The sequence below is a fragment of the Caretta caretta genome, chromosome 9, assembly GCF_965140235.1.
Source record: "Caretta caretta isolate rCarCar2 chromosome 9, rCarCar1.hap1, whole genome shotgun sequence".
Taxonomy (NCBI): domain Eukaryota; kingdom Metazoa; phylum Chordata; order Testudines; family Cheloniidae; genus Caretta; species Caretta caretta.
The window spans coordinates 99,590,877-99,613,630 of NC_134214.1; the positions used below are offsets into that span (position 1 = coordinate 99,590,877).

At 47.1% G+C, this 22,754-nt stretch overlaps 1 protein-coding gene across 1 annotated transcript in view; it reads left to right on the forward strand.

Moving 5' to 3' along the window:
• Window positions 1-8,495: 8,495 nt before the first annotated feature.
• Window positions 8,496-22,754, forward strand: part of HS6ST2 (heparan sulfate 6-O-sulfotransferase 2) — a 230,056-nt gene continuing 215,797 nt past the window's right edge. Inside the window, exon 1 of the mRNA XM_048863259.2 lies at window positions 8,496-9,050. Within this exon, the coding sequence (XP_048719216.1) occupies window positions 8,542-9,050 (509 nt within the window). The 5' untranslated portion in view covers window positions 8,496-8,541. The remainder of the gene's footprint in view (window positions 9,051-22,754) is intronic.

The following is a 22,754-nucleotide window of genomic DNA, read 5'->3' on the forward strand; positions in this document are numbered from 1 at the left end:
TGGATGATTATTGACGTAGTGTGTTATGTTGCAGGTATTACTGACAGGCTCCAGCAAATCCTGCGCCATGAATCAAACCCATTTTTTATGTTTGATTTCTGCAATGTGTCTGTGAATGTTATTCAGCTGTAGATTCACACCGGAAAGGATTACCATTGCCTCAGCAGCACCCCACTGACAGTTTCATGATGACTCCTTCCAGCTCCTAGATTTTTGCTGGTGTAATTCCTAAGACAGTCAAGTTGTCCGTGTTCATGAAGAGCCTTGACCCGTGTTTCTGTTTGGGAAGCCATTCTTAAGACCACCAAACCAAGAGACCATCCTCAATTAAATACAGTCTCTGGCGGGTCTTAGGAATGTGCATCAGCAGTGCCATAATAAAAAGTAGAGAGAGAACGTGTCTACACAGCCACCCCTCCACCCCCGCTGCGACAAGAAATCTCAGAGCCCGGGTCTACAGACTTAGGCTAGTGGGGCTCATGCTAAGGTGCTAAAAATAGCCATGTAGCCATCCCCCCAACCCAGGCTGCAGAGACCAAGCTCCAGCCCAAGCCAGAATGGGTACATGCAGAGATGACCCCTGCCTGCAGACAGTGGGCAGGGAAGTGAGGGCAGCTGGCTTCAGCAATGTTACTGAGCATGCTCAGTCCATGTGCGCATGCTCTGTACAAGCCAAACAGCAAATGGGGAGGGAGGGGGGCACGTGACCCCTCCCCCCATCGCTTCTGTGTATATGGCAATTTTAAGTGCCACAGAGTGAGTCTGAGTCTGGAGTCCTGGACTCTGAAAGTCGCTGCTGTGGGGTTTTTTTGCAGCATAGACATCCCATATAGAAGGGTGTGAGTTTGTAGGTTTAAGGTCTTTGCTGTCCATGTGATGAAGAGTATGCTAACTTACATCATTCCCTCGGCTAGCTCCTCTCTGCTATAACAAGTACATGAATAATCTAATTAGTTTTATTCATCATCCTACTGATCCGGGCCTTTGCATATTGACATTTATGATTTCAATATCATATGATGCCAGGGTAAACCCTGCCCCAGGGATGGCACAATCTTTGCAAGGGGCACTTGGAGAAACCTTTCCTCTCCCTTCCATGGGGTTTTTGTAGGAAAGGGTGAACTAGTCCTAAGAGCGAGATTCTTGGCTACTAATTTACCATCCAATTTAATGTCTGCAATTAAGCTATTCCGAATCATGGGGTATTGTGGGGATGGAAGGTGTGAGCTGTTAGATGTGACATCAAATCAGTGTATTTACTGTTTCTTATTTGTGTTATTGAATCACCTAGGACATGGACAGAGACCCCACTGCACTAACCCCAAACCAATGTCCTGACCACTTGCAGCCATTACATTATTGTTTTGTAAGAGTTGGGGGAGGGGGGTGAACTCTGCTGCCCTAGCCAAATTACAGTGTGTGTAACAACAACCTCCCTGTCTCAAATTCAACCTGTACTTTCAATGGGCTTTGTTGTGTTCTGTCAAACGGTTGTCACTTCCCACCCCAGAAGTGGTTGCAATTCAGTGTGGGAGGGGTGATTTTTCAGAACAGTTGATAAAGAATCGTGAATCTTCGGGAGGAAAGATGCTGTGCTGATAAGTTATTAGTTGCCGCAGTAATAAAATCCTGGCCCTGGTCTTCAAGAATTTGCACAACCTTTTGCCTGTCAATCTTCCTACTGCTGTCTCCTTTTCGCACTTCCCCTCCTAACATCCATCTCTCCATTCACTCTCCCTTTATGCCTCCCCCTCGTATCTTTTTCCATGCAGCGCTCACACCCAACCTTGCTTCCTTTCTCTTCTGAGTCTGTCCTTAAAATTCCCTTTTTCCCAGGGGTCGAGTCGTCCCCAAAGAGAAAAATAAGTAACTGAAATACATGGAAGAAAAAGGTCCAAATACAAGTTCAGGGACTAATGCAATGGGTGCCCCACTTCCCTGGTCAGTCACATTGGTTTTTGCTACACCCCAACCTTTGCGGGGGGGTTAGCAGTTTGGATTTTGAGCTTCCTGGGCAGAGGCCTTGTAGTTTAGCTGTATATGCCAGTAAAGCTCCCAGCCCAGTGTCGACAGTAAGTAAATAGCTGATCATGCTTCTCACTGCCTTTGTGGGCTACAAGAGCACAGGAATTGCCAGGCTGGATCAGGCCGATAGCCATCCAGTCCAGCCCCGAATGAGTCAGGGGAATTTGCAAGAAACCCCATAACAGGCTGATGTGGGATAATCTGCCCCATGTGATGGTCTCAGCATATTCCCTAGTAGTTACTGAGATCAGTTTAAGGCTTGAAGCATGCGGTTTTATATTGATCTATCTCAGGGCACAAAAGCAAAGAAGGCTGACTGGCAAAATCCCACTCTCCTAGGGCATAATGACCTACTCCACGATTAGATTACTTAGGGGAATGGGGCGCTGATAGTGGGGCTGCCGGTCCACCCTGGTTCCAAGCCCCCACCAGCTAGCTGCAATGGGCTGCTTTTCCTGCAAGCAGTGGACAAAGCAGGCTGCTGCCAAACGACATTATAAGGGAGCATTGCACAACTTTAAACGAGCATGTTCCCTAATTGATCTGCAACGTAACAAGGATATTGGATATTAGGAAAAACTTTTTCACTAGGAGGGTGGTGAAGCACTGGAATGGGTTACCTAGGGAGGTGGTGGAATTTCCTTCCTTAGAGGTTTTTAAGGTCAGGCTTGACAAAGCCCTGGCTGGGACGATTTAGTTGGGGATTGGTCCTGCTTTGAGCAGGGGGTTGGACTAAATGACCTCCTGAGGTCCCTTCCAACCCTGATATTCTATGAAACAATCTAAGATCGCTCTCTCTTTTTCAAGAGTGTGGAGCCCTGTACTTCTCTAAAAGAGGACCCAAGCGTAACCAGCAAGGCAGATGGCAGGCTGTGAGAGCAGCCACTTCTGTGATACCACTGGGCCTTTGCAGGGAGCTCCACTTTCCCTGAGTTCAGCCCTTGAGCGAGCTCTTCAACAGACCCTGCTGAATCCTCCAGCCTTGCCCCACCACTCTGGGTCCAAGGGAAGGAGGGTGAAGGTCAATCTGTCCCTCCACTGCACTGGGCCTATTCTCCCTGCATCCCCTGGCGCTCCTGCTCTGACAACCTGACACCGGCCCATCTGCCTTCATCTGCTCAGCTCCAGCAGTCCCTTCCCCAGCCTTTGGAGGGAACAGAACATCCCCTGCCAGGGAGGGCCACTGACTCCAGCAGCTCTGGTGGCCAAGGGATGGGGCAGAGCAGAACCTCCGGTCCATCTGGGGACTGGCGGAGGAGCTGAGAGTTGAAGGGGGTAGTAGGCTGCAACAGCTGCATGGGAGAGTGAGCTCTCACCAGCTGTAAAGAGATGCTGCTAAGGCTGACAGATCTGGTGGGCTGGGAAGAGAATGAATGCAGTGTGGATGAGTGTCAAAGGAAGACAGAAGGCGTGTAGGTGCTTAGAAGGGTGTGCATGGGGGACATGAATTATAGGGTGGTGTTCAGCACGCATGGAGGGGCTGCTCAATTTTTACTCTGGGTGTCAAGTTTTCTTGACTATTTTGTAAGGCTGAACTCAGCCTCCAACACCACCACATTACGGTATAACCCAAGAGTCCGATTCTATTTCCCTTTTATCCAATCAGGGGTGGATTTAACTTCTTCAGCTCCAAGGCCTGATGCCTAAATGAGCCTTGTGTCTCCCCTGGTTGTCGCCTGGGAAGCAGTGCCTTTCTTGACACGTCTCTCCACTGTGGGTGAGAAGGCAGCGAAATGGAGACTCTCTGTCATCAGTGAAAGGATGATCATTGTTTGTTTAGCCCATTCCAAAATAATGGCTCTGTTGGGAACATCAACCCAGTATGCATCATGTCTTTTATAGTATATATTAATTTAGTGCAGACATTAGGCCTACATTATTCCCGCCTTTTAATTCTCCTGTATTAGCATTCAGGATCAGTTTTAACCCAGAACACATCTTTGTTCTTTCATGAAGCCAAATAAATAAAGCTGGAGAGCAAATGGGGTTTTTTTTTTTGTATAGACTCCTGTGTGAGAGTGATGAATATAAAGCGCAGCGAAGTCTTTATAATTTTAAAGCTTGAATTTCCGAACACAGTGTTTTCATTGCATGGTGCAATTCATTCATTTTGGAGAAAGAGAGAGATAAACAGAAACAAATTAACTCAATAGAGTCATGCCTAGAATCTTCGTGACAAAATTGCCTATTCTTGTGAGTGTAAATGTTTTCAAAATATTAGAGACAACTGGAGAGTCAGGAAAGACGGGGTAGGGCACTCAAGGATAAAAAACCAGATATCTCTGCAGAATGCTGCCTGTAAATAGTGAAATTACTTAAAGGTGAATAGCAGGTAAAGGATTTGTACCCTTTTCCCCACCTTCTTTGTGGTGGATAAAAGTCTGGTAGATTTTTTAAAAGTTGTTTTTTCCTGCTTGTTTATATTAGAAATTCAACTCTAAGCTGATTAGCCAGCTAGTGCAATTAAGACATCACAAGCACCAAGAGAGTGAAAACTGAGCGGGAACAGGAGTTTGTCAGATGGTTTAAACCTGGCAGCTATTGGCCATTTGTTTTTATTATTTATTTACCTTGAATGAGTGAAGGAAGAAGCCTTTTTTTGAGAGTCATCACCTCTGTCCTTTCCATTCAATTGTGAGAGCAAAGAATACACAGGCTTGAATACTGCAGCAAAACCAAAGGCGGCCAGAATCGATGAGGTCCTAATGATTCTCAGGTTAAAACAAAACAAACAAACAATTCTATGGGAAACAAAAAACCTTCCAAGCACAGGCCTAAGTTTAAAGTTCTGTCATAGGTCACCTATGAGGCCCAGGTTCCCTGGTAATTAAGTGTGACTACAGCAGTCACTCCTGAGAGACAAAAACTCAGTATTTGGTATGCCAAGGCATTAGACTTGATCCTGGGCCTTCCTACTCTCAGGATAAAGATGGTTTTGCAAACAGCATGGTAAATGGTGATTTTTTTTCCTTGTGACTCCCGCATGCCCTCCGAGCAGTGGAACACAACCATACCATCATGTAAGCCTCATTGGCACCACGCCGAGAGCCTGAGGGCTGAACATAATTTGCATAAAATATACAAAAGATTTTAATCAGCGATAAATCCACAGAGTCCCTATTATTATTATTTTTGTTTATAGAATACTTTAATTGTACACAGTGCTTTCAAAACACGCTGAAAGACAAAATACACATTACCGGGTTCTAAATTAACTGGAACCACTTGGGGGGAAAACCGAATGGGATGTTATTGTGCACAATTCAGTGAAAGCCTCTGCTCATTGCACAGCAGGGTTCAAAAAAGGAAACAAAATGCTAGCACATGGGATGAACAGAATGGACAGTGATAGTGAAAATATACTCATGCCATTATATAAACCAGTGGTACTCGATGAATTGGTCAGGCAATTCCCGCACCTTGAATAGAGCAATCAGTCCTGGGCATCCTATTGCAAAAAGGATAATGCAGAAAAAGAGATGAGAATTCAGAGATGGGAACCAACAAGGATTAAAGGCAGATAAAGACTACAAAGATTGAGACTCTTCTGTTTAGAGAAAGGGGGATATGACCGAGGTATATGAAATAGTGGATGATATAGTGAAAGCAGATCAGGCTTTGAAGTAGGGAGTCTCTGGTTATGGGAAGGCTCACTGATTCAAAGCATCGAGACACCATTGTGAGGTACACAGGTAGGAGCTCCATTCCTTATATATTGCACACCTACCTCACAGCTTGCCCCAGCATGCACTGAGGTCTGCTTAATTAAAACCTGGACTTGGATCCCCCAGGGTAAATCTCTTCTTCGGTTTGTCCCAGAGCGCTGGTGACGGGATATCTCAGGGGCATTACAAGGAACAGGTAAAGTGGTCCTCTGCCACAGGAAGGAGGTTGGATGGCATTTTTGGGGAGGTAGAGAAGAAGCAGTCGGGGGGATGATTTTGGTGGAGCAGCTAGGGTAGGCAGGACATGAGGGATAAGACAGTATTTGTGGAGCAATGAGGATGGGAATAGCAGCGGGAGGAAAATGGAAAGGGATAGCAGAAGAAGTGGAAGGGGCAGCAGGAGATTCTTTCTGGTAAGGGGAAGAGAGTGTCTCTCTCACGGAGACGAGGCTGAGGGCAAGGTAGGAGAAAGACATCAAGAGGTAGTTGGAGTCCTGGGTGTTTTTCCTGGGGATGTGAGGAGAGAAGAGGTAGTAGAAAGCCAAGAACGTGATGAGCATCTAAGTCGGTGCTTGCACACTCATGTTACAATGGATGCCCGTGCTTCACAACCATGTTGGCACATCCATTCTGCACTATGCAGACCCAAGTCAGAACTTCAGCTTCTGTGGGTGCCGTTCCGTGGGAGTTGACCAGAAGTGAGCCACACCCGCTGAACCAGTTTTGTGTCCATACCCTCCCAGCAGCCAGGGCCTGCACGGATCCTGCTCTGGTGAAAGAACTTCCCTACCTCATGCTCTCAGTCCTACTTTGGGACACAGGTGGATCATTTGTGAAATGCTGGTGGACATTTCAGGAGCAGTTTTTGAACAACTGAAGGCATCTCGTGGTGGGGAATACTGGCATGCCAGCTCTGACCCAGGCTGTTCAGCACTTCTGGAGCAGGGCCCCAAGCACAGACAGAGGAGATCACATTGTCATGTGGCCCTGGGATGGCAGATGTTTCGCATGAGGAATCATACATTCCTGGAGCTTTGTGATCAGATTGTCCCTGCCCTCCAGTGCCACAACACCCACAGGAGGGAGGCCACATGGGTCCAGAAGCAGGTAGCTACACCCATCTGGAAGCTGGCTATCCCAGAATGCTGCAGGTCAGTAGCTAACCAGTTTGGAGTTGGCAAATCAGTTATGGCAGAGGTTTGTGAGATGATCAGGACTGTGATGTATGCAAAGATGGCAGGCATGACAAATGCCCCTGAAATCACTGTTGGCTTTCCAAACTGTGCTGGGGCCATTGATGGGACTTATATGCCAACAGCTTGCTCACTGCAAAGAGCATATGGTTGACCACAGGGACAGATTTATGGACACTATAGTTGGATGCACTGGCAGGGTGCATGATACCAGAGTATGCTGGAGATCGGGACTTTACTTTCAGGGACAAGCTAGGACATTATTCCCAGTGAATGACACTGTTCTAAAAGGAGTCACTGTTCCCCACAGTTTCCACGGTAAACATCTGATGAAGTGAGCTGTAGCTCACGAAAGCTCATGCTCAAATAAATTGGTTAGTCTCTAAGGTGCCACAAGTACTCCTTTTCTTTTTGCGAATACAGACTAACACGGCTGTTCCTCTGAAACCTGTTCCCCACTGCTTTCTAGGGGACCACGCCTAGCCCTTGTTGCCACGGCTTATGAAAGTGGAATCCGGCTGTGTTTCTCTGGCCACCCAGCAGCGTGCCTGATTCAGGACGTCATCTTACAGCATACGGGTTAACACTGGCTGTGTTTGTTGCTTGCAGATGAGCAGGCCACATGGTAATAAAGGGTTAATGCTGAGCAGCTGGTTTTAAACCAGGAGGTCTGGCAGGTGTTGGAAGGGAAGGGTTGGGAAGCACAGCCCCAGGGGCGTGTGGGATACCCTGGTGCCCCAGAGCTGGGCTGTGACCCACCCCCTACTAGGGTCTGCGGGCCTGACTCCAGAGGGGTTCCTGTGCCAGTCACACTAATTTCAGGGTGGGGGAGGCTTGGACTTAAAACCTGAATCAGAGCCCAGACTGAATGGGCCACGTAGACATACCTCACCTGGGCAGCAGGCAGGGAAGAGGCATGGGGTGCTAGGCGGGGAAGAGGAAAACAGCAGGGGGTGGGAACCTCTTTGGTGGGAAGAAGGGGGCAGTTGGCCTGCTGGGGGCTGGGCTAGGGATGGGAAGAGGCCCCGAGAAGAGGATGCGGGGGGGGGGGTGAAGGGTCTCGCTGGGGTAGGGACCTTTAGGGGTTCGTTTCTGAGCCCAGCTGCCTCCCCTCCAGGTCCCCGGGGCTGGGGGCTGCCTGGGCAGAGGGGGCCAGGAGAAGGCAGGACTTGCAGCCTGCGGGGACTTGCGGGTGGCTCCTTGGCCGCGGCGGGGGCAGCAGGGCCGCCGGCTTCGCCCCGCTCCCGCGGCAGCCGCGGGCCCCAGCCCCGGGAGCGGAACGCGGGGCCAGGGGCGGAGCCGCGGCCGGGGCGGGGCGGGGATTGCAGGCCCGGGCTGGCCGCCCGAGGAGCCGGGGAGGCCGGCTGGCGCCGGGGGAGGGGTCCCGCCGCCCAGGCTCCGCATCTGCCGGGCGCGGGGGCGGCTCGCAGGCTCCCCGGGCGCAGCGGCGGGGGCGGAGGAGGAGGAGGAGGCGGAGGCGGAGGGAGGGTCCCCGTCTCCGTCTCCGTCTCCCCGGGCGCCGCGCTGCTGAGGCTGCCGGGAAGGCAGGCGAGGAGCCGGGGAGCCGGGCGGCTGGCGGCGGCGGCCGGGGCTGCGCGCGGGGCGCCCCGGGGTGCGGGCGGCGCGGGCAGCCTGCGCCGGGCGCCCCCGCGCCCGCCATGGAGGAGCGCTCCAGCAGGCTGCTGCTGGCCCTGGTGATGCTCTTCCTCTTCGCCGTGATCGTGCTGCAGTACGTGTGCCCGGGCTCCGAGTGCCCGCTGCTCCGGCTGCACGCCTTCCGCCCCTCGCGGGCAGACCCCTACCGGGCGGAGGACGAGACCCCGGCCCGCTTCGTGCCCCGCTTCAACTTCTCCGCCCGCGACCTGCTGCGGCGGGTGGATTTCAACATCAAGGGCGACGACCTGATCGTCTTCCTGCACATCCAGAAGACCGGCGGCACCACCTTCGGCCGGCACCTGGTGCGCAACATCCAGCTGGAGCAGCCCTGCGAGTGCAGAGCCGGCCAGAAGAAATGCACCTGCCACCGGCCGGGCAAGCGCGAGACCTGGCTCTTCTCCCGCTTCTCCACCGGCTGGAGCTGTGGATTGCACGCCGACTGGACCGAGCTCACCAACTGCGTCCCGGCCGTGGTGGACGGCAAGACGGAGGTCAAGCGCAGACCCTCCAGGTGAGAGCCCCGGCCCGCAGCCTTGCAACTTGCCTGGATTTGCGCTGCGCGGGGGCCGCTGCTAGGATGAAAAGCCGCCCCCCCCCCCCTTCCCTAGTCTCCCCCGAGGAATGGGTTCTCCTGGTTTTCAGCAGCGCCCCTTCCAGCACCTGCAGGGTGCCGAGTAATTCGCCCCCGGACCGTAAAGATCCAGGGACCGTGAGCATCCAGCTCTCCCGCAGCCGCGCTGATTGCCCCCCGGCTTCACTTATTTCCCTTCCTTTCTCCCTCCCCTCCCCCCAGCATCTGTTTGTAGATGGAGACTAGATCTCATCCCCTCTATCCAGCCACAGGGATCCCGGCTTTTTCTTTCTCGGCAGTACATCGCTGCTTAGCGCAAAGAGGAGAGCGCTACTTGTCTCTGCTGTTTAAATGCCATTACTCTTGCAGCCTGACCCAAATTTCAGATTGCCCAGAAAGAGTGCTTCTGAGCCATCCTGTTTTTTTAAGCATAATTTGCTTTGTCTGTGCAAGATTTTGGGCAGCCCCGGGAATAGCTTTCCGCTTGAGCCCACGCCATTGCAATGCTCCACACAGTTGTTGGTATTAAAGGTTTGTCATTGTTGCAGGGTGCTACAATCAGGAACGGGCAGTCCTGTCTTCTAGCCACAGCGCGATAACGCTCCCTGCATTGCTTTGATGTGTCCCTGCATCCAGAGATCTAGTGCCCAGTACGCAGATCAGCAGTGAATAGCAAGCACGAAGTCCCAACCAAACACAGCCGCCAACCCTGGAAGTGCAGGGAGAGCTGGGGTGGGATGAAGTCTGGTGTTTAAGGTAGAGCTCCCGCTAGCCCAGTTTCAAACTGACTGGATGGGGGGATTCTGCAGCAAGTTTAGCTTGCTGTAAATTGCTGACTACAGTAAAACTTGGTGGATCGCTTTGCTCCGAGTTAATGTTTTAAATGATATCCCACAGGCAGATGTGGCTGGGGCGCTTATAAAGATCTGGTGGGAAGTCTAAGAGTTTACTGAGTGTGGTCATTAGGGTCTCGTTGTTGTTAATGTACAAATGGGACCGTATTCGCTCCCCCTCAAGTCCTGAGCCCCTCTACTCCCATTGGCTTCAAGTGGAACGCTAAGATCGGTCCGATGATGATCGTATTGCAGATCCACCTAGTCTGCTGAGCTGCCTTCTTATCAAGGTGCCTCTGCCCTTAACTAGGCCATAAATAATGCGATTTTCAGCATGTTTGTGAGCTGCAGCGTGTTTATGTGCCTTGAGTTCAGCATTAATAAACACTGTGCTATGCAAAGCAAGGTTACTTTAATCACTGAATGCGTTACTTGCTATCGGTTGGATTGGCCTTCAGCTCCAACTTTGTTTATTTTGGATTTGGATTTACATTCAGAATTTTGGTTACCTCTAACATTTTCTTCATCCATGTACCTTGTCCTGAAGTTGCGAACTCGAGCTATTGCAGTTTTGATGTTTAAATGGGGTTGTCACCTTTTAAAGAGATCAGGTGAATTAGTCTCATTCTAAACAATGACAACCCGTTTCAGATACCGTGCATCCGATGAAGTGAGCTGTAGCTCACGAAAGCTTATGCTCAGATAAATTGGTTCGTCTCTAAGGTGCCACAAGTCCTCCTGTTCTTCTTGCGAATACAGACTAACACGGCTGCTACTCTGAAACCTGTGAAAGATCTGTTGATTACATCACAGGTAGTCAGTTGTGACCTATTAAAGAGCTTGTACATTTGTAGCTTGGAACATGTCACGGTATGGCTTGGAATATGGTACAGTGTGTACGAGCAGGATATGGATTCTTTTTCCTTTGATATCTTGGCTTCTAATTTCTCAGAGAATTAAAGTCACTATTAAACTAATGTCAGGTGCCCTTGCAATGTGGGGGGAGGGGAGGGTTCAGTTATATTTCACATTATATGAACATTCAAGTCTAAGCACAAATTCATTTGAAATAGAATGCAGTTTCTTTTTAGAATTTGTTTTATATAGGGTGACGCTACACTGCCATCTAGTAGAAAAATGATTAGCATCGTTATCTTCCTGTATCCAAGGGGAGGCTTTTTAAAAGACTTTTAGCCGTTAGGATTCTTATGCTTTGTTTTCCCTACTGCTTTTAAATTTCATTCAATCTCATTAAGAATTAATTCCTCTTCCTCTGGATCTTCCACTATGTTAGCTGCAGAGTGGTAGGATCATGAACCTTCCAAGCCGTCTGTTAATGGAATTTGTTTTACCTGTTTTGTAAATGTGTTGTTTCTTGGGGGGGGAAACATCAATGGAAATACACAACAAGGGGTCACTCCAGTTTTGTTGAATTGCTTCTAAATGAGATGGGCCCAGTCTGTGGAATTCTAATTGAGACATGGGATTCCTTGCCCTTGACTCATCCCTGCCCCCAAAGACAAAGACTAGTCACATTTTACAGGGTTTTGGTCCTGCCCTTTATGGAGCCAGGGCTCAGCTGCAGAGTAATAATCTGGATCTGAGCCTGGATATTAATGCCCCATAAAGCATAGGATGGGTGTTTACATAGGGGGTTTTGGTTGGGTTCACCTCTGTTTTTCCTGCTGAATTACTGAACATCCTCCAATTCAAAACAGGAACACGAACTGGCTTGTGAATGTGTATACGACTAGATAGTTCAAAACAGAACAATGGATTCTCCATCCCGCGGAACCGTACAGTACGTCGGCATCACCTGTGACTTATGGCTTGTGATCAATCACCACTCCAAAGGCCATAGCTGAGTGGTGGGGGAGCGGGGCAAAAGCCCCCCAAAACTCTGATACGACTACAGTTAGTAGAGGCCTGCTCTCTACAAAGCTTCTAAATGATGTTGCTATATAATTTAAAAAAATCATTACCCCAGCCTGCTTAAATAGCTACAGTTATTCTTTCAAATAATGTCTTTGATAAGCAGTTAACTGGGCTGTAACTTCTAAATGTTAAAAATATAGGAACATAAGAGATCTTTTAAATAAACAATAGTCCCTTCAAATCCTCCATTTTATTATCTTGTATTAATTTATTTGGTGCTATAGCAATGACCAGCTACTGAGTGATTAGCTGACCTCTGCTAAGATTCTGAGCACCAACATCAGACGTAAATATAAAAACTTGTTGGACAGAATAGCTCCATTCTGAATTTAAATAGGTCTATTTTGAGAGGAGCTAGAGAAATATTAATAATAATTAGGTATGTGCTTTGCCCAATGTACTTCTGTAGTAATGGTGAATAATCTCAGTGTAACCACATGAGCTGACCTGGAATCGGTAGTCCACATCAGTGCTCAGATACATGGTATGTACAAATGGCTAACAAGATTGATACACACTTACAAAAGGTCTGAGATTCTTACTTTAATAGTATTGCACGTGTGTACATTTGGCTGTATTCTTATATCCTAGAAATGCCTGGGAATGGGCACGACCGCTCATTGTTTCAACTAATATTCTAGTCTGCATCCAGTCAGTCAGAAGAGGGCTCTGGGCTGAGAAACTGCTAAAAGTATGACAGGTTTCAGAGTAGCAGCCGTGTTAGTCTGTATTCTTCTCTTCTACTGTCTTGATGTGTCACTCTTTGGCAGCCTTTCCTATGTTCAAAAGTTGAACGTTTTGTTAAGATCCAAAATCCAAATGGGTGCTCTGTGATTATCTTAAGACACAGCAGCAAATACTTAGCAACAAAGGTCTGATCCAGTTAGATGAGCTACAAGATGTCTATATTCAGAGGAACAGCCGTGTTAGTCTGTCTTCGCAAAAAAAAAAAGAGTACTTGTGGCACCTTAGAAACTAACCAATTTATTTGAGCATGAGCTTTCGTGAGCTACAGCTCACTTCATCGGATGCATACCGTGGAAACTGCAGAAGACATTATATACACACAGTTTGTATAAGATGTCTGTAGTTCCTGGAAGAATCCTAGTTAATTGGATCCCTGAGAAAGAAAACAGTAAGTTCCAGACAGGCCTATTAAAATGGCTGTAGTGTACCTGAGAACTTTCATTTGAATGAAAATGAAGAGAGCTTTAGAGCTTATGTGGATCATCTTGGAAATTATTTCCTTGATAATGGAATTAGTCCTGAAGGGAAAACAGAAGGCTGTATCTCTGCCTGGAGTCAGAAGAGGGGGAGGGAAACTGCAGAGCATTTAACAGACTGTGTCACCACAGAAACTCAGCATGAAGCGGTTTGAGCGCACAAGCCCTGCAGCTCTATGGCAGCAGTTCAGCGTCCTGCAAAGACCATCTTCGGTCAAAGCCCTGCAACTGTATTGTTGGCCGCCTCCCTTCTTGGGGGCTGCTCCCTCTGCTCGACCTCTGGGCCTGCGCCTGCTCGTTTTGGTTGCCCTGCCCTCGCTTGTGGTGGAGTCTCCCGGCGGCACCTCCAGCCCTGCTTCACTTCCCCACTGGAAACCCCTCTCTCCAGCTCCTGCTGGGCCCATCACCTGCTCTTCCGCTTCGATTCCACCTGATTGACCCTTGTCCCTCCCAACAGAGGCTGCGTCTGAAATCCTCCCAAAACATTGCTTCTAGGAGGTGCTTTTCCCTCTGCCCGTTTCCTGCCTGCTGCTCTGTCCCTGGCTCCTGGTGACTGTACCGATCCTTATCCTGGCTTGTATGTTGCTACGGCCGCTCACCTCCCGGCCGGTCTCTTGTGCTCACTGAACCCCCTTGCTGGCAACAGTAGTTGCCCTGGCCAAACCTTTGTGTCTTACCACAGAAATGCTGCAGTGGGGAGGCAGGCAGCAGAAGGCTTTTTTAATACGTTGGGGCTTCCCCCACCTCCCCGTATAAACACAACGGTGCGGGCTGACTGGAGCTGGCAGGGGACGTTCCCAGCACCCGGGTTACAAGCTGCCCTGGTGAGGTCAGGTGGACAGGGGCATGCCTTGCCCACCTCTGATGACTTGAAGGCACAGAGCAGGGATATGTTGGCCTGGCCTGTTTTTTGGGAGAAGCAGGCTTGGTTGGGGCACTGGCAGCCCTGAGTTAAGAGGCCGTTTTCTGAAAGGGCGGTGGAGTGGGGAGTTAGAATAATGGAGGCCGTGAGTTACTTTTGGCTCCCAGGGCGTTGACTGGTGACAGCTGCTTCTATAGCCAGAAAAACTTGGCGACGCTCCCTGGCTCGGTTTGGCTTTTTTCCTTTTCTCTCCACCCCTCTGCACCCTGGTGTGTGTGCGGGAGATGGATGGTGGGAGGGGGCAGGGAATGGCTCTTGTCTCATCTTGGGAGTTTTTTTGTTTGGGTCCCAGCCATTTTCTGTATTTTCTTCTCCCCTCTGTCCCTGGTGCTCTGCGCTCCCCCTGTGCCAGCTTCCCTGTGCTCCCTTCCCTTCTTGACCTCCCTCCCTCTATTATCAGGTGCTTTCTCTTCCCCTGTCCTGTCTCTATTGCCCCTTCCCCACCCCATTATCTCCAGAATCTTGCAGCTCCTGGAGCAGGATGCGGGATCTCCTGTAGTTTCCTATCCCCAGCTGGCCTCAGTGACTGGAAGGCCGAGGACCCTTCTTTCCAGGCATTCTCTTTCTCGTGTCCCCCGCCCCGGAGAACGTGCCAGCTGGGGGAGTTAGGGGCTGAAGCTCCTGTCTCTGACAGCTTCCCCCATAGACTTGCAGTGGCTGGGCTGAATGGGGGAGGAACACGGGCTTCTCTCGGCTCCCTCCTGCTCCCGTGGGGTGGAGCTGCTGCTGAAGCAGGTGCAGCGGCACTGGAAGGAAGCGAGGGCTGCCGTTCCTTTCCCCAGAGTTGCATCTGGCTGGGACTGGCAGGGGTGCAAGCAGAGTTTTCCGAGAGAAGGGGCCCAGGGAGAGGACCTGGAGGACTCTCCAGTCCTGTGGTGGTGAAGGTGATGGGGCTTAGGGTGCTCTGTGGGCATGACTCTCAGAAGGTAGAGCCAGCTATGGCCAGGTGTGCAGGGCTGAAGCCAGTTATGTGCCAAGCCCGGGCTCCTGGTGCTAGGGCAGAGTGAAGCCTGGAGAGCGCGGGGGTGGGCAGGGGAGAGTGCTGTGTAGCCCTGCAGGCTCCCACTGCCCACGTTCCCCATGGAAAGCCCCAGGATCCGGGCTGCAGCCCCCACCCCGCTGCTGCTCCCCAAGGGCAGGAGGCTGGGGGAAGCACTGGGGCCCCCACTCTCAGCCCACAGCACTGGGACCCTGGCATCACCTTTCTTGGGCTGGGATGCCGGCGCCCTAGGCTGTTGCCTCCTGTAAAGGCAATGCTGCTGTCTAGGGCATGGCCAGGGGTGGAGGTGGTGGCTGCTGGGTCTCCTCTAAGAGCTGGCCAGGGGTAGGGGGAGGCTGGGTCGGCTGGGCCCTCTCCTTGGGGATCAGATATCTCAGTTTGTGAGTGGTGCCATCTACTGTCGGGATTGTCCGAGCTGCCTGGCATCCTGGTGAAAAGGAAGACATGTACCTTTTCCTGGTCATGACTGCCTGGCTGACTTGGGTCACTTGATTGATTGGGGAAGTCTCAAAGCATTTGGCACAGAGAGCTGGAGCAGGGGCCAAAGTAACCGTGCGTGAGAGACGCAGAATGGAGATCCTTTGCAGCCACGGCTAATTATTATGGAAAGTATCCACCTAGCTTGTCTACGGTAATAAATCCAGGGGCACGGTTGTTAAAAACAAAGCGCTTGTGTTTAGACTGAATAATGTAACAGGGCATTTGAGCAGATCCAGGAACTGATACCTGTAACGGTAGGCTGTGCTGTTGGTGTGTGATGCATTGCTTCTGATGTAGGGAATATCACGTATAATACCAGATGGGAAGGAACTGAAAGACCAGTTGCTTTAGCTTCCAGAACCTCTAATAAAAAGGGGAGAGAGAAATAAGTTTGCCATATTCTACCTGAAATCATGAAATTTTATATGGGAAATTTTTTACACTGTTTATCAATTGGAAACTTCTTGGACTGGAAACAGGCCCACCGGCTTTAGCAGGTGCTGGATTTCAGAAAGTCTCAGACACTAGCACCATATTACTGCGACATTGCGTGGAAGCCATCAGAGGTTCTGATCTGTTTTGGTTGCCTTTACAACCAACCAAATCCTTTTTTTTTTTTTTTGGGAGGGAGTGGGGAGCACTTCCCATTACTGCATATGAAATTGCATTAGAGACAGAAACATCTTGTCTCAAAGTTCCAAGTGTATATTTTAAGATAGAAGCATGATTGTTTTCAATAATGACTAGATCAACCCATATGCTGTCTGGAAAGGGGTGTCTCTCTCTCTACCCTAAGTTCTGTACATTTTGGGGTTTCTCTGTGGCGATACCAGAGTCCTTGCAACTTGGACTGTTGGCAGCCCCTGGAATGAAAGAACCATGCCAGAATGAAGGTTGCCAGCAGAAGCTACATTTGCTAGCCAGTCTTGGATCAAAATACAGAACTGGATGATTGCATGCTTGAGTATTTTTAACAGTCCTGTTATGTGCCTGCCACTATATCCTGTCATCCTTGGAAATGGGCTTGGAACCAATTGTACTGCAGAAAATTCATGTCAATGTTGCATAGAAAGATGAGTGCTCTTCATAGGAGTCAATTTGTACTGGAGAGAGCTGTAAAACAGAGACACCTCTAGCAAATCCACTGAGGTTTTGGGGGACTCGTTTACTCACAAAAAGTCACATTTATCTCAGCGTTTATATTTTGTTCATTGCCATGATAGCTGACTGCCTACAGGACTACATGGCCAACAGTATCACTGGGTCAGTGCAAAGCTTTGATTCTCATCCCCTGGCAGGATGAAAGGGTGCACAGTGTAAGCCCCCTCCCAGGAAGCTGGAGGAGAAGTAGGGTGTCCGAGATGAGCCACTCTGTCCGAAACAGTGGTAGTGAGGCTGTGTGTTGGGGCCTGTGGGTGGGGGATGGGTAGAAATGGAGGTGCTAAATTTATCAAATGCCTAACAGCAGAAATTATTACCAAAGATGGTGCCTTTAAGCTGGGCTTACTGCTTTAAGTGGGGTGAGGGTTGGGGGTCACGGTCCTGGAAAAAAGTATTTTTAAAAATCGAGCAAGGTTGCGTTGGGTTCGTGTTAGGCACCGTTTTACCAAATCTGCTGCTCCCAGGTTAGGATTGACCCTCCACACGCACTTTTTTCAGACAGCTTTAGGCACTGCAGGGCCCAGGGCAAGAACCCTAGTAGGAATCCGTGCACCTGGCTTACTAGCATGCCAAGTACTGTTTCTCTCGCAGGGGCATTGCTCTGGGGTCTGCTCACCATTGTGTCTTGTAACTACCCCAGGCTAGTAGGGTTTGTCCTCTAGACAGTAGGTATCTGATTACTTTTTGGACCCTGGATTGACTATGATTTAGTAGCTGTCTTTTCTTTGTATCTTATGTGATCTCTGACTATAGAAAACAATGGGCAGAAAGGAGAAAGAATGGGGGAGACAGGGAAAAGGGAAGTGGCACACAGAAGGGAAACAAAAATGGAGAAGACAAGAACAAGACACGTGTGTGGGTAAACATAACTTTAAAGTAAATGTATGTATTTTATACAGCATCTTTAAACCAGAAGGACTCCACAGTAAGAGAGTTTTAGTATATTGGATCACCCAGTCATTACTAAGTGTAGCTGTTTCTGGGCTGGAACATGTCAGCTGTCCTATCAGCAATGATAAACTGTTTCTAGGAGGGGAAACTAACAGTATGTTCTCCAACTGAAATGACGGAGTAATTTTTAAGCAAGCAGATTTAGTGTCCTGCTGTAAATTGGAATTTGGCCAGATCATCCGGTATGACATGCCTGTCCTTGTGACAAGCACCATGGGAAACTCTCAAAAACCGTCTTTATATTTATTTGCATTATAATTAATATAACAAAATATTTGAAGAGATGCTATGAAGATCTCACATACAGGAGTACCAATTCCGTTACTGGGATGTCTTCATGACCAGGTGGGTTTTGGTTTGGTGTCTTATTCTGATTGTAGCTGCTCCATGTGGGGCACTTGTGGGGTACTGGGAGGGTAATGAATGAAAGGCTGATACTGCTTCCTGCAACATCTAGGTTTCCTTGGTGATCTCCATCCAACTACAGACCAGGCCTGACCTGGCTGAGCTTATGGGACCATGGAGGTGATACGGAATGTCATAACTAGTCTTCTGAGGGTGAAATTATTTTCTTAAATACACATTCTCTGGTTGTTCAGTCGTGTTAACATAATCCCATTGTAGGGTCCTTAGAGCTAACCTCCGTGGTCTTGATTACAAACTTTAACTCTAACTTTGTTTTGTAATTTCGGATACTTGAACTGGTCAAATATCTGATATACTGTTGCTGGTTTTGCAAATTAAATGTGTACTTTTAAAAAGGGCTTCTTAAATGGATTTTAAAAAAACTTGCATATTATTTCTGCTGGCTCTCAGTCAAGAGCGGAGTGGAAGCATAGATGCTAATTCGAAATATTGTTGCACTAAAACACTTTATTTTGTGTGTTAGATACCATTCTGTGCTTTGCTAGGGTTTTAAATATTAAAATGCAGCTATAAGTGATGGTTTAAACAAGATCAAAATACATGCAGACTCTGCATCAAATTCATATTGAGAATTTGCCATCGTTCTGAACTTGGCAACCTCTGTTATGGGTTTATGAAATGTACTTTGAACTCAAGAAAAGCATTGAAAGATGCATTTTTATGATAAAAGATGGGCAGTTTTAAGTTTTGCAACTCAAGCATCAATTCTGACGTATATTAACTGAGATTAATTTGTCCCTCATTTATGTAATCTGGATTGTTAAGAATCATGTTCTCCACTGTTGTAAATGTAGGGGAAAAAGGACTTCTTAGTAGATTTGATTGCTTTTTAAATTTGACTAGCAGAGATGCACTGGGATACCTAAGAGAATTGGCCTGTTTCTTGTGAACAGTTCAATGCCTAATGAATCACTTCAATGTACTTTTCTGAAGGAAAGCGGCGCAATTTAGATGTGCAGGGCATTGATTTACATCAAATGGATTAGGCCTCTGTGTGCAATCCCCTGCATTAATTTACTTTCTCCAGCAACTGAAATAATAAAGACAGTACTTCAGCACAGAATCAGCTCAAATTAACTCATATAGATCATTGCAGCTGTATGCAAAAGTGGAATAATAACCTACAGCAGGAAATCAAATCGGGGAATGGATCTTTCCGAAATTACTCCGGTTTATAATGGTAGAACAAGGCTACCTTGAACCAGGTTAAAAAGGCCACTGAATACTGCCAAAGAACTTGTCTTTGGAGTCTTGTTTTCAGTAAAGTGCTGCGTTGAAGAATGGAACCTTTCTTCTAGCACTGTGGATACAACTAAATTGGGTTTACCTATATAATACAGCACAATTAAATGTACAGTTGTCTTGTCGTTTGTGTTGTATTCCTTTAAGTATGCTATAATTTGTCTGTGCTAGGGAAGTTTTATGGAGAGGTTTCAGAGGAACAGCCGTGTTAGTCTGTATTCGCAAAAAGAAAAGGAGTACTTGTGGCACCTTAGAGACTAACCAATTTATTTGAGCATGAGCTTTCGTGAGCTGCAGCTCACTTCATCAGATGTATACCGTGGAAACTGTATACATCTGATGAAGCTACAGCTCACTTCATCAGATGTATACCGTGGAAACTGTATACATCTGATGAAGTGAGCTGTAGCTCACGAAAGCTCATGCTCAAATAAATTGGTTAGTCTCTAAGGTGCCACAAGTACTCCTTTTCTTTTTATGGAGAGGGTGGTTTCACTTGGGCTTTGGTTGCATTTGAAGGATTTTTTGGTAGTGTTTGCTTTTTTAATGATTTTTCTAGGTATTGTCAAAGAATTTCATTGACTGAGATGAGATTGTTTAAGAAAAAGAAATCAAAATCTCTGAGATTTTGACCTTTATAATAAAATTGTTATCTGGTTTAACTTCTCTGAAGGTTGTTGGTTTTGCTGGAATCTTTCTTAAAATGACCAATGAGTAATAGTACAAAAATCTGCTGCTAAAGTCAGTGTGAGAGACCCTTTCATCTGCAGAAACATTCTGATTAGAGCCTCAATTGCATTTCTTTATTTCTGTAATGTCTGATTTGTCACGCAGTTACTGCACTCTTCGGCTGCAGTCCTCTCTGACATGGCCTGGAAGACAAAATGCAGAAATCTGTCTAGCTTCTTATCAAACTGCTTAACTACAAAAATGTTGTTGTCTTTGCTTTGTTTAGTTAAATAGAGATTACTGTTAGTCCGTGAAGCTATTTTGCCTTGCTTGGAATTATCCTTGTACATTGTTTTTTAATACTTGAAAGGATAAAAAGCAAGATCATAAAATGGCAATAAGAATTGCCATTTGAGGAAATGGAGTCAGATATAAGACTCCCATATCTGTGTGAGACCAAAAAAACCCCCTGTCCTAGGTGTCTGCCTTAAGCCACTATGGGCCTGTTTCCATTCTAAGGCAAGTGTATGGGGGTGGAATTCCCATGGGATTCCTGCTTGAATAAGGATTTGACCCTGTAATTATAAAATGTGATTGTGAGCTGCCTGCCCATCGAAGCCAAGAATCCACATGATTTCAAAGACACCTAGACTTATTTCTATCGGATGTTGGGATTTCAGGGTATGGCAAAGATAAAGCAATAGGAGAGGTGTGCTGGGCCTGATGCTTTGTCTTTGTCATGTAAGAAGTGAGCTGTTTGTTGTTCTGATCTCGCCATTGTAGGGGAAGAATCTTTAGGGAGCAGGTGCTACGTGCTGATTATTTTTGAGATTGATTTGCTGATGCTGGCAATTGTACAGTGTGTTCTGAGAGTAATAGGGCAGCACCAAATTATTCAGGCATTATTGAAATGAATCATATTTGTGATGAGTAATATGTAGCAGACTCTGGTATTTATGAATGATTAACCTAGTAAAGTTCTTCTTAAGTAGACATGAAGAAATGATTTAATTTCCACTATGAACACTCTGTAAAATTAATGAAAGATAATTGCACTCGCTAATGTGAGACTATGAAGCCAAAGCAATATTTTTTTGGATGTAAGTTTATAATGCTGGAGCAAACATCGTGTACATAATTCCTTCTCCACGTCTTTCCCAGTAAAACCCCCTATGAATATTGAACATTTAATATTTTTTGTTTGCCGCTTATTGAAGCGGTTAGAATATCATTGGTAAACCTTAACTCAAAATGTTGCAGTTTTCTTTCGCGCGCTCTCTCTCTGTCCACATATCTCTGGACAGTATAGAATATATATTATGAAACCGTGCTGCTTGAGTTAATGCCAATTAGAAAACATCTAATGTTTTTTCTAATTTGACTCTTCATAGAATTTATGCTTTAAAGATGGAATTCATTTAAAATATCGGTTTTGCATGTATACGGCTTTGAGTGAAATCTCCATTTATTCTAAAGTGCCTTGAAAAATCATTAGCAAGGTGCTTAGAGACCTATACGTCATAAGAATCATTAAGATGAGACTCAAATCATACTGTTTTTTATTTCCAGCAGCTCATCCTACTTTTGATGCAATATGAACTAAATATATGCAGCTAACAGAGAGAGAATATTGCAGCATTAAACAGTCTTGCTCCTCTCAATAAAAGTGCTATGTAAGAGATGTCTTTCATGAGATCTTGGTAGCAATGTTCTTAATTTCCCATAATCAAAAAGATTGTTAGGTTCTGATGCTCTTGGAAGTCTGAGTAGCCTGAAGAGCAGTCCTTCATTTCTTCCATTTGGTAGGAAGTGCATAAAATATTGTCAGGCTTCCCATTGAGATTAAACCGCTACTGTACTCCTCTTTTAAGACACAGTGGATACAATACTATTTGTTGAATGAGATCTGTAGTCTAAATATCCAAAGATTGGAGGTGAAATACTGTACCATTGTTTCATCCTCCTAGACTGTCCCTTGCCTTAGGGACAAAGATAATTGGCATCAAATGCAACTGAAAAATGTGTTTGTGTTTTTTTTTTGTTTGTTTGTTTTTTTTTCTGATCAGAGCCAAAGAACTTAGAGATCTGGTTTTCATATCACCCTTTTTGTTGTGGAATTGAACATGAAAAAATCATTTTGGCAACAGTCTGAGGGAATTTTAACTCTGTAGAAAACCTAAAATTCAGGGTTTTTAAAATGCTGAAGCTGAGTTTTGGATGGGGAAGCTTAATATGTGCATTCTTGATACCTTCCTTTTTTGTCGTCTATTTGCAAAGGCTTCTGGGAAAAGCTATTCCCTGAAGTAATCTTGGCCCATTCCAGGGCTGATCGCTTCATGTGGTGTGAACAAATATGTTATTCAGAATGCTTTTTGTACTTCATTGGAAATTCGCATGAAATAACTTTCCACCCCTCCATGGTATTAGTACACAAAGGGCAACCGTTCACGTCTCAATTGCAAGAGAGGGCACTAAGTAACTAAGGGCCCGATCCTGCGCCATTGACTTTGTGGTGATGAGCAGGTGCAGGGATCTGTCCCCACAGAGCTCACAGCCTTAACTGACAGCACAGGCTATATGGGAAGGGAGTGGTGGTTTGTACGCTTCCAGGACAGCTGTGTGTTCCCCTGCCCTGGTGCTGGTTCAGTCTGCATGGCGCATGAGAACAAGAGCGGTTTGTCCTCGCTATAGCTGGGAACGTGCTCTCCAGCACAAGTAGACAGACCTGCTAATGCTGCTTGAGCTAGTGTGCTAAAAATAATGGTGTAGCCAGGGCCAGCTTGGGCCAGCTGCCCAAGTATA